At 42.0% G+C, this 12,376-nt stretch overlaps 1 protein-coding gene across 2 annotated transcripts in view; it reads right to left on the bottom strand.

The window, feature by feature from the left end:
* Positions 1-12,376, bottom strand: part of EPHA4 (EPH receptor A4) — a 157,891-nt gene that overhangs the window by 83,781 nt on the left and 61,734 nt on the right. For both annotated transcript variants that reach the window (XM_083613745.1, XM_083613744.1), the window contains exon 4: positions 6,747-6,902. In XM_083613745.1, coding sequence (XP_083469871.1) covers positions 6,747-6,902 — 156 coding nt within the window. The remainder of the gene's footprint in view (positions 1-6,746; positions 6,903-12,376) is intronic.

Below are 12,376 nucleotides of genomic sequence, written 5' to 3'. Positions count from 1 at the left end.
TACAGCTTCCGGGTCATGTGGCCAGCATGACTAAGCCGCTTCTGGCGAACCAGAGCAGCGCACGGAAACGCCGTTTACCTTCCTGCCGGAGCGGTGCCTCTTTATCTACTTGCACCTTGACGTGCTTTCGAACTGCTAGGTGAGCAGGAGCAGGGACCGAGCAACGGGAGCTCATCCCGTCGCGGGGATTCGAACTGCTGAACTTCTGAACGGCAAGTCCTAGGCTCTGTGGTTTAACTCACAGCGCCACCCGCATCCCTTAAAACATCTGGGTAGACTTGTCTAAATAAGAATGTATTCAGCAGGTGCCGAAAAGAATACAGTGAAAGCGCCAGCCCTGGTTGTTTAGTGCGGCCGCACTGACACTTTTGGAACTCCCTACCTACTGATGTAGGTAGGGAGTTCCAAAAGTGTCAGTGCGGCCGCACTAAACAACCAAGTTCTCATAGATGTGGCGAAGGTATTATGTGACACTTGTCATGGCTGCATCTGGATCAGGATATCTTGGCTATTGTAGTTCATGCACTGGTAACCTCAAGACTAGATTGCTGCAATGTGCTCTATGTGGGGTCGCCCTTGGGCATAATATAGACACTCCAGCTGGCACAAAATGCAGCAGTTCAACTGCAGATTGGAGCAGATGGACAACAGCAGGTGAGACATCTCCTAAATCATATCCTAACAGGCCAGGTTCAAGATTCTTGTGTTGATATAGCCCTGGACAACTTGGGTCCAAAATACCTAAAGGATCACCTTATATTCTTCTTGTTACAGATGGGTGTTCCAGGTGCTACAGATACCCAATTGGACTCCACTAGCAGTTGGGCATTTGATATCTCCAATTCCATGCTGTGGAACACTTTTCCAGCAGAGATTCGGCAGGCATACTCACTTTTGTGTTTCAGGTCCCTTTTGAAGATTTTTTAAAGTGTTGCTAGATCTATGCTGCTGTCTAAAATGTCCCTTGAGTAGCTAGACATTTTAATGATTCTTTTGTATCTCTTTTAAATGTTTTTATGTTGTTGTATCCTACCCTGATGTTTTGCATGAAGGCAGTATGGAAATGCTTTTATAAATAAATAAATACCAATATCTGTCTTCCACAAAGGTTTCTCTTTATATAAATATAAGCCATAAACATAACATCTGAGTAACTGATTCAAAGAGAACAATATTGGTGATCCAACTGGCCGCGTAAAATGTAACCTTACAAAAATAAAACCCTGATATTCTTGAGCCAAGTTTTTGATGTCGGGTATGCTAACAATTTATAGGCTGTGTGCAGTGCATTTTCTAACCAGTGCATAAAAATTAAGCATGCAATTTTCATAATTTGTCATGGGGATTGTATAAGGAGGGTGGGGGAGGAAAGCTTTCTCGTTTCCTTTTCCTCCAGTGTGAGATTCAGGAAAAACAGAAAGCTATTAAGTCTACCTTTCCTGGCCTGGAGAGTTAAGATGTAAAACCAAAGATGTAGCTATTAAAATAGTTAAAGGAACAGCTGCCCAAGGAACAATGATGAACAAAAGTGGAGACTTGTGAATGTCTTAACAACTAAAATAAATAATTAGCAACAATAAGACCTTCCTCCCACCAACACCCAACAAAATTGGAGGGAGGGTGATTTTCTGTTCATTCCAGGTGTTTTCCTTTAAATTACCCATTTCTTCTTCTTTTTTCCTTTTTTTAAAACCTGGCCTAATAGTGAACAGAAACCTGATTTTACAAGCCAATGGAGCAGAGTGTATGTTTTTGCTAGAAGAATGGGTCTCAGATTCTATGTTTTATTTCTTCATTAGAAGGCCGTCACACTGAGCGATTACTAAATGCAAGACTGAATGAGACTACTGGGGTTAAATAGAGCATAATGAACAAAGAAGGTGCTTGATTATTATAGCTGTCAGCACAAGGGAATTGGGTTTATCACCTGGTTTAACCAACTGGTAAGAAGAACTGAGATAAGTGTGAAAGATCCTCTGTTGTTTGTGTTCTTCTCCATCTCCCCATGTCAAAAAAGTTAGGCAAACCAAGATGCTTCCTCTAAAACAGATCTTTAAATAGAGCTCTTTCCCCCTGCCTCATGATATCTCTCTCTCTTTTTTAAAATGGTTGCCTTCTCTAAAGTTTGGTTTCACTTGCTCTTGTGGTTTTCAGTTTTCATATTTGTTCCATGTTTCCATAGAAGTTGTTTAAAATATTGTTGTGTGTGGTCTATTAATTTTGAAGTCATTCATGTGCTTGACTTCATTATTCTAATGTTTAATTATATTACGATGACTCATTTAATGGACCAGTGTTAATTTATAACCACATATATTAATTGCAGATTTATAAACCACTTTACAACCAAAAGTTACAAAAGTGGTGTGCAATGAAATAAGATACAAGAGGATGCCAACTCTGTAAACTGAATGCAAAGAAACCATTTCCACAACTGTACAATTATTATTCGAAAAAATGACTGGCTCCCACTTCAAGTAAACAAAAAATGTCCTCCAAAGCTGCCTAAATATAAAAACTCTCAGTGCTTCTCTAAATTCAGCTGGTAATTGATTCCAGAGGGCCGAAGCCTGGTTTCCAGTACATACCAAGCGCACCTCTGGTGCTTACGGTACTCTTAGCAGTGCCCCATCTGAGCAACAGGAGAGTATTCTGCAGGTGAATAACATCTTTGAACAGTATAGAAACTAACCTGCTCTTCCTCTTTATATCATTACTATATACAAAAAAGAGCTTCACATAAACACTCTGTTATAATGTTTCTATCGTATAATTTCCACTTCACTGCAGACCTAAATTGAGGGCTTCTGTTACCTCTGTACACCACACTGGGCCAGCATAATTCCCCAGCACTATGGTGAACAGAAAGTCCCGAACATCACAATAAGCACATCCTCATTATCACAGGATTTCTCCAAATAGCCATAGCCTTATCCAAGAAACTTGGAAGATATCTTCAGCAGTGTCTCTATACACTTTAAACCAGGTTCATCACAAACAACCTGATCCTTTTTGCTCAATGTCAGAGGTGGAATTTAAGGCCATCCACAACAGCAGTCAGTTTTACCTCTGAGCCACAGTCTACATTTTAAGTGGCACAGCTCCTAACCAAGAAGACATTCTGAAAACTATTTGAAGGGAGAAAGTCAGAACAAAAGAGAATGATTGGAAAGAAGATATCGCTCTGGACAGAGCTTATAGCCTGGCTCCATGAAAAATGTTTCCACCAAGATCTAATCACACACAATCCATGGATCACAACCATTTAGAATAATTTAGAATTTAGAACCACTTAGAATCAGTGCTATTCTTTGCTCATCCATGACTTGTTCTCTTTTGCTGGTGCTCTTCCAAAATTTCTGCCTTGCCTTCTTGAACAAAACAGACTCCCTAACTAGCTGCTAGAAAATCTGACAAGACTGTCTTCCTATCATTTCAAAATAAAAATATTCACCAATTATTCCCTTCCTTAAAAAGAGAGACCAAAACCACAGAACATTCCCTTAAGACTTCAGAGATATTGAACTTTTGGGTTAATTATTTTCAAAATATTTGTTATCTTTGGTTCAGCTGACTCTTTCATAAGACCCCATATATGGCCAAGCCATAACTCACTAAAGCTTCATTCAGCCGGTTTATCCTTTCTCTGGCTTTCAATCCTTGAAATTCCTCCAGTGTCTAACCACATTTCGGTGGGTTTAGAGGTATCTGTGTTAGATTGTGGTAAGACAAGTAAATGCAGACTAGTTCTTGGCGTGTTTAGCCAACATGCACTCCAGGCTCTGGCCAACTTGATCACTGTGAATGGGCAGTTAGGTGGCCAGGAACTTAAAACAAAATAACAGTAAATGTTATTTGATCACTAGGAAGCTCAATCTGAATTTTGGCACATAAAACCTCTCAGGTTTTGGGAAGGTGACCAAATCATCCTCCACCCTGCTAGAGGGAGGGACAGAGAAAGAATTTTGAGCAAGTTCAGCACTTTGCATTTGGAGTACAAGAGCTTCCAGCTTAAAGATGAGTCAGCTACTGAAGAGCAGCTTTGAGAGGCTGCAATAGTGAGTCTTTGAGAGCATAATGGAGAACCAGAAAATTTGCTGTCTGCTTCAGGAGTCGCTTTGTTTCTACTGCTGGAGGAGGATCTGAAAGCAATTCTGAAGGGGCACCAGAATAAGAACCTTCCTGTCAGCAGATATAAGGGTTGAAAGCTGAACTAGAAGCACAGCTACAGAGCACAGCCAGTGTTGGTAAAGAGATCTGAGGAGGTGGGTGGATGCCTTGGTACAGGTGTGAGTAGACGGACTCTCCAGATGTTGCTAAACTGCAACTCCCATCAGCCCCAGCAAGCATGGCCAACAGCCAGGAATATTGGGAGTTGAAGTTCAACAACATCCAGAGGGCCAAAGGTTTCCCAAACAAGCCTTAGTACCTTAGATTATTCCATGGACTTTCTGTCGGTAGATGAAAATTTAAAGGATTTGGCTAACACTGAACGTGTAAGCAGCTATGAGCACAAAAAAGCTATACAAAGATTGGCAGGCATGAGACAGCTGCTGGGATAATATATAGCCCAAAATTGTGGCCTGGCCCCTTTGTATCTCAACAACATGAAAAATTAGTTAGGATAATAGGATTCAGAACTCATTTGATTCTCTTTTGTTTTACTTCTCTTAGCCATTAGCTAAGAAGCGGGCATAGCAAGATTCTAATCAAAGACGACCAGCAGACTCTCTTTACAAAAGAGGGCAGCATGAACGGATAAGTTGCTACAGAAAATCTTTGCTCACCACCATGCACCCATGTCCCATATAGACTGAAACTGTCACATCCAATCAGAACATGAAAAGAACTAAGTTATAGTTGGGCATTTGACCAGTCAAAAAAGATTTGGTCAATTGACAACTCAGATATTGTCAAATATTTGTCCAGTACTTTAAAAACATTCTGTTTTCTTTTTTTGTGGGTGGAAGAAACTTTAAAATCAACAGGTTTGTTATTTTGCTAATTACAAATGTAAAACTTGCTAACTGCTATTTTGAAACCATGAAGTTAACCTTTTAAAAATCTAACAAATTACTAAGACCTTGCATGAGGTTAGAATCATTTTATCAGTGTGAATGATTCACTGTACTGTTCTCTTTGGCTTTCGATTTAAAAGAGAAGAGTCTGTCTACAATTGCATTTTTTTAAAAAATGAATTTGAAACAGAAATGAAGCAAAGTAACAGTATATTTGTTTTTCTTTCTTTTTTAAAGTGGTGGACTAGAACCAGGGAAACCAAGGTTCAAATTGCCTCCTCAGCCAGGAAACTCACTGGGTGACCCTATGTCTGTGTTATAAATGTCCTTGCCCTGAGGCAGAGTGGCCCAAGGACAATTAAAACATGGCCTTTGTGATATGAGCATGCTGAGAGTGCCACCTCACCCTCTGGGCACTTCCTACTGCAAGCTTTCTGGTGAAATTAAGATATAATCTCAGTAGAGAAAAGGCTCACTTGCAAAATGCCTTTTGCATGCTCTCACAGAGTTTCTCAAACTTCTTGAGATTTTAAAGATGGATGTAACAAATTCATGTGCAATGCAACAGATGTGTTATTCTTGGCTTGACTATCACCAGTGCAGTGTCTGAGCAAAGCTGATTGTAGGTGGCCCTGAAGAAGGTGGGAAAGGGCCCTAGACAAAGGAGGATGCCATCCTGTTTTGCAGGTGGTGCACAGAAGCAGCCAAGCAAACCCTTTTGGTGAAAAGAAAACCCTGTGGGATCTATATCAATGAACAATGATAGAACCTCCACAGCAATGGATGGATGTTGTGGTAATGGGCACATAGAAGCAGAAATAGGAAATAAATTGAGAACCATGCAGTCCTAAGTTCATTTGCTTTTATTTCAGTGTGGCCAAAAAGCCTATCAACTGAATAATACAACCTTTTTAACCTGGTGGTTGCATCCTGATGAAAATCACAGCATCCAGTGGTGAGTGGTGACTGATTTTGCAAATGCTCTATCTTGTGTTGCAATCATGCCTTGCCACTTCCCATTACTTTGATTCCTGACATGATATGTGAGCAAAGCATCTAGCAAGACCAGTCACGATGCCAAAAAACAGTTTTGCCTCTGAATACTTGAGATCACAAGCAGGAGAGGGCTACTGGGCTCATGCCCTGCTTGTAGGCTTCATGAGAACATCTGGTTAGCCACTGTGAGAGCAGAATGCTGGACTAGATGGGTCCTTGGTCTGATCCATGAAGGTTTTCCATGCATTGTTATAGAAAAAGACCAAAAATCATCTATTCAGAGCTGCCACAAACCATCCTTTACATGCCTCTTTCTTTCAGAGCTTCTTTCCTCCTGTTTTCTGATCACATCACATATGCAAGGATGTGATTGTCCCTCATTATGCGTACATAGTGCAGCCTTAAGGCACTTCCATGGTGCAGACACCAATGCAAAAAAAAAAACACACAAAAAAACCCAAAATGGAACTAGACCCTCTTATTTTTGCCGTTGACCTACATTCTGTCACTTAATCACAAACTTCGCTTTCCATTGTGTAGCAGGAGAGAGGATGCGGTATTGACATATTGTGTTGACTTGTTTAAAAGGGAATTGTTACTGAATGTCCCTGTCACCAACCAGACATTTTTCATAGCAGGATGTACATCTCTGGGGAGTGTCTCATGTATAAATTATAAGAGCAGCAAGAGAAGGAGGAGAGGAAAATTAATAAATAAAGGCGTCTGACTTACGTGTGCAGGGCATGGAGGCAGCGTCGTTCTCTGCTCGGAAAAATCCCGGGTCACAGGTGCAAGAGGTGGAACCTTCCAAGATGGAGAAACTGTGAGGCGGGCACTTAGCACAGGCAACATCTGTTGAGAGGGCCTTGTAGTATCCAATCTTGCAAGCTTAGAAAAAGAAGGGGGGGACAGAAAAGAAGAGCTGTTACTGGTATAGGACTTGATAATAAATTGCTACCTCATTTATTCAGCATTCAGACATGGGGGCACTTTTGAAAGAGGAAAAATGATGTCTGCTTAGCACCGGGAGAGAAATTAACCAGCCAAGGAGCACTTGACTGCTCGCTCTCCAAGCAAGGAAGGCAATTTTTAATCCCGATGAGACCCCCATTAACAAGTAGGCCTGTAGAGCTTACGAGAGCACCTCTAAGCATGTCCATGTAGCAACTTGGTTGGAAAATCTGTCTCATTTTCTTCCCTGCGTGGGTTTATTATGTAAACCCCATTTCCTTGCTTCCCACCTGCAGACACTCTCACATTGCAGTAAACAGGGTGCAGTTGTTTTAATTCCATGACTACTTTCGAAAGGCAGCTGATGGTTTGACACTGCCAATTTTTGAGATGGAGCGGAATAAGACCCTACTGTGATTGGCAGTCAACCTCTTACTCTCGCATGCCCAGAAAAGGCAATTCTCCCTTCTGCAGAAGCCAATTAATTTGCTTTCCTCTCCTCAAGAGACAAAATCAACACTCCGCCCCTGAGCCGGAGCATACCAGTGGCTGCATTCTTTGACGCCAAGGCCCCATGTGCAGCAAGTGTTCAGTGACATCACCTTCATAAATATGATGCTTACATGGATGACTACTTTTACATCATTGGGATTAAAAAAAATACCCTTAAGTATCATTAAGAAAATCTTTTGAACAGTGGCATACAAGCATGTCCCTCTAACAAATTTTGGCTAGGGCTAAAAAAAAAAAAAAAAACACCATCACCAGACGTTGAAACAGAGAAAGTCAACTAGGCAGCTTTATAAAGGACAAAGAGCAAAAGAAAGGATGGTTACTGCCAATATTTACAGCATGACTCACTTTCATGTCTCTTATTTTTATCACACAGTCTACCTTTAGAGTTCCCTTGCTCTTTGCTTCTACGCCTCCAGTAACCAACATGCATTTGCTTTCAGCTATTCTCCCACTCACTCCACATTCTTTTATATGATTTAATTTCCCCCACTTTTATGATGTACTTGTAACAGCCACGGATTTTTTGCAACATGTTTGTAAAGGAGCAAGTCACTTCACCCTTATTAACTGAGGCCATTTATGGAATCTCCTTAACAAGTCAAAACTTTACGAAGTGTGGTGCAGCGTCCATAAAAATCACTGTGGGATCAATCTTGCCCTTGCTTGCTTCGGCTGTCACCGGACCAGGGAATCTTATAAAAACACATAGCTCTGGTGACTAAGATTTATGCTTTCAGCGTTTACACACATCACATAATTAGATAGGGTTCAACTTGCAAGGTGCTTTCTGGCTACGCTTCAAATGGCCTTGGGGCTTTGATTAAAATAAAAAAAACCCCGCAACACTGGCAAGGAGAAGCAAAGGGGTCAAGCTCAGCCTCCCCACATCAAACACAATTAGTCCCCAAACACAAATGCAAACCTATTGGGTATGGTCCATCATTCTGCCAGCCACATCAAACAAAGACAGTTTGTGTAAAAAGAATGAGCCTCTGCAAAAGATAAGCAGCTAAGAAGGTACAAATTACTGTTTCAATGAAGAAAAACCTAGGTTGAAGGTCATATGGAGGAGGCAGATTAATAGATCTGACGTAGTTGGTATGGAAATTCTTTTTTCAATTTTAATTAAACAAGATCTGATATCCTGAAAAAAGTTAAGAAACGTTTGAAGCTTCTTGGAATTTACAGTGATGATAAATACTAACAAAGCCTGAAGTTGGACTGGATTCATTGTATATCACACTGACCCATTTTCCATTCTGACCTGAAAATCCGCTTCCAGTGCAGGAGTTTAGTGCAAAAATAGTTCACTTCTCACTGCAAATTTAAGTTGGATGCACACAGAAGTTTGCAAAATTATCCATGACATCCTCTTCGATTGCAATTATAAACCTGTCAGGCAATTTTATCCTCATGAAGACCTACAATTAATACAATAAGTTATTTCAGACTGGTTCTGATTCTTGGGTGTCCCCAGCAAAACAGAGAAGTACAGTGGTACCCCGGGTTAAGAACTTAATTCGTTCCGGAGGTCTGTACTTAACCTGAAACTGTTCTTAACCTGAAGCACCACTTTAGCTAATGGGGCCTCCTGCTGCTGCTGTGCTGCCGCTGCACGATTTCTCTTCTCATCCTGAAGCAAAGTTCTTAACCCGAGGTAATATTTCTGGGTTAGCGGAGTCTGTAACCTGAAGCGTTTGTAACCTGAAGCGTATGTAACCCGAGGTACCACTGTATGCTGAACATTTCTTATTGCACTGTGCATCTGTCAGTTCTCTGTCTATACACAGGATGCATAAACATTACAAACGCATTGTTCTAGATGTCAAGGTAACATATGCTGTCATATGTGTTTTCAATCATGTTCTACAGCTGGATTACGAGAAATCAATTACAACAATTCTAATGTTCTGGACTTTGAGACAACTTCAATGTTAGTTGAGAAACCAAGTTATATTTGAAAGGAGTGTTAACTACATCACATGTGATGCCTGTGAAAATAATACCACCAGTGATGGGAACCAAATCTAACCTGAACAGTAAATATTCATTGGAAAAGTATGTTTTGATAAGTAGCCCAAATGTGATGGAACTTTCACCATAAAGATGCAATTATGCAAATGTAGTCATCAATTAATTTAGTTAGTCTTACTGGATTCTTTCGGGCTGTTTGAATGTATATCTCCCAGTCATTTGAAACCTGCATAGGCATATAGCTTCAATGTGAAATACTCCCAAAGGGCCAGCCATATTAGTCCACTGCAGCAAAAACATCAAAGTGTCTTATGAAACCTTAAACACAAACCATTTTATTTCTATGGCATAAGATTTAGGTGCTAAAGCCCGCTAATCAGATAAAGTGGACAGTATTATTATTAAATGCATTACCCACCATTCAGCAGCAGGTCCCAGGGCAGGTTATAACAATTAAAAACGGTTTAAAAGGATTACAATCACAAGAATATGGTGGGCCCTGAGAACACACATCTTAGGTGTCAAAAGGCCAGTGAAAACTAGTCTTTAACATGCCACAGTCACTAGAAGTGCACTATTTTGTTTCTACCTAGGCAGGTAAATTCTTGCAAAACCATGCAATTTCTGGGTTTTCATAGAATCTGCCCTTTTGACCTCAGGGTTCTTGGGGTAATCCTGCCCATCTCTGAAAGCCATGGAGGGAACATATGGGGGCATCAATGAGAGGAACACTAAGAAAATCCCCTCCAGACTTATCAAATGGGTATAACCTCCTGATAAGAGAATGTGCAGACTTGGCGGCCCCAAGCGTCTTGCCATTCCTGAAAGATGCTCTCCTTAAACTATCCTGGAAGAGGGAAAACGCTCTCGGAGGCCTTGTGCTTGAGGAATTGGAGGCATTGCCTGGGTTTGCTCCTTGGCTTACTGGGCCTGCTCAGAGAGATCCACTGTTTTCACAGCCTTCTCCGAGAGCTGCTTGATGTCTGGGCTCAGAAAGGGTCTGCGCAGAATGCTCCCCCTCTTCATCCTCATTTGGGGGAAATTCACCTTCTTCCCTGTCCGAAGGGGGTGGGTGCAGGCCTGGAGGTTCAGGAAGCAGGGTGAGATGCCTGCCCTGGGGCAAAGAGGAGGCTCGGCTCTCCTGGAAGCCCTCATGCTGGAGCCCCTTTCTCCCCTGCTCAGCACCTGGAGCCACTTATGCTGAGGCCCGTGCTTCCTCCTAGCCCTGCCCCAAGATGCGGAGCACCCAGAGAGGGAAGGGGAGAGATCAGCTCTCTTTCTCCTCCTCCCTGGCACCCTGCCATCGTGACGGCTCCCAACCCGGTTTGAACCATGGCTGCTTTCCTGAGGCACACCCCCCGCCACAGATATGTCTGTGGCGAGGGGGCTGTAGAGGCCGTGGGTAGACCTGTTCTAGCCAGGCAAACCCTCCCTCATCCAACTTCCCGGCTTATCAGAACCTCCTAAAGCACTGGAGCTGCTGGATCAAGGCCTTGGCAGGTCACCCAAAAGCCTCCTTGGCCTGGGCTGCTGCTAAAGGAATTCCAGGCTCCCTTGCACAGGCAAAGAAAAATGGAACCGAAAGGAAGGAGGAAGAGCAGGAAAACCTGGTGCGGACAGTGGAAGGGAGCTGAAAAGAGGATCCAGGAAGCAAAGACCAAGGAAGAAAATGAAAGGGGAGGAAATCCCTGACAAGATGGCGTTCCTGCCTTACAGCAGGCAAGGAACTTCTTACCAGTGGCAAAGGCAGGAAACAGAACTGGAGTAAGGGGGTTCTCTTGCCCCCTGATGTATTCCTCAAGAACTTAACTTCCTGCCAGTGGTGAGAGGGACAGAGACAACCCACATCATGGATCCCGATTCTCCTCTACAGGAGAAGGATAGGGAAGCTTCAGATGGCCCAAAACGGCGCACCAAGATTAGGAACTGCGACAGGCTGATTTGATCACATTATGCCAGCACATTTCTGAGAGCAATTCAAAATTCCAGCATGAAATCCTAAATGGCTTGGGGCGAAGGTGAAATTAGACATAGAATCATAGAGTTAGAAGGGACCCTGCAATGGAGGAATATGCAGCTGTCCCTTAGGGGGATCAACCTAGGCATTATCTGCACCATGCCCTAATCAACTGAGCTATCCAGCACTTCCTTGAAGGATCACCTCCTCACGTATATACCTACCTGGACTTTATGATCATTTTCATAAATTGTTCTCAGGATGCCCCTACCAAATGACATCCAGCAAGTGGCTACTAGAAAGACAACCTTATTTTGGTGACTCTCCAGTTGTGGAATGCCTTCCTAAGAGAGGCTCGCCTTCCACCTGCATAATATTCTTTGGTCATTTTTTATTTTCCCAGGTGCTTTAGTTTTGAGATACCTTCATGTTTTTATTCTGCTGCGCTAATGCACCACTACTGATAAGTCTTATTTAAATTCTATACTGCCATTGGTTTTGTTTTAGACTGGTTTTTCTTATGCTTGTTTGATTGTTATGGTTTCATTGATTTTTGTTGTTGCTAACCAGAGAATTTTGTTAAAGGGTGGTATACAGTAATTAAAATAAATAAGCAAGCAAGCAAGCAGGACGTAAGGGCAATAGACCTTTCCTCAGCAACTGGTATTCAGAGGAAAGCTGCCTCTGGTCCCTGGAAGTAGCATATTGCCATTATTACTTGTGGCAATTGATAAGAGTAAAATCTGTGAGTGTGGATGGCAATCCATTCCACTGTCAAATTTCTGAAGGCAATTCACCTAATCACGTCCGGTGACCATTTTTTTCTTTTTATACAGGGAATCCTTCTGGGTGAGCAAAGGGAGACTGTGCTGCAGTATTTCTCAAATTTTATTTTATTTAGACTGTTGGCTATATTATGCGTATCATTTGTTGTTGTTATTTATGTATTATTTTACCAAACTGA

The sequence above is a fragment of the Podarcis filfolensis genome, assembly GCF_964270895.1.
Source record: "Podarcis filfolensis genome assembly, chromosome: 5".
In the NCBI taxonomy this organism is placed as follows: Eukaryota; Metazoa; Chordata; class Lepidosauria; order Squamata; family Lacertidae; genus Podarcis; species Podarcis filfolensis.
The sequence above is the reverse complement of the archived record's forward strand: the minus strand, read 5'-3'. Positions and strand labels throughout refer to the sequence as shown.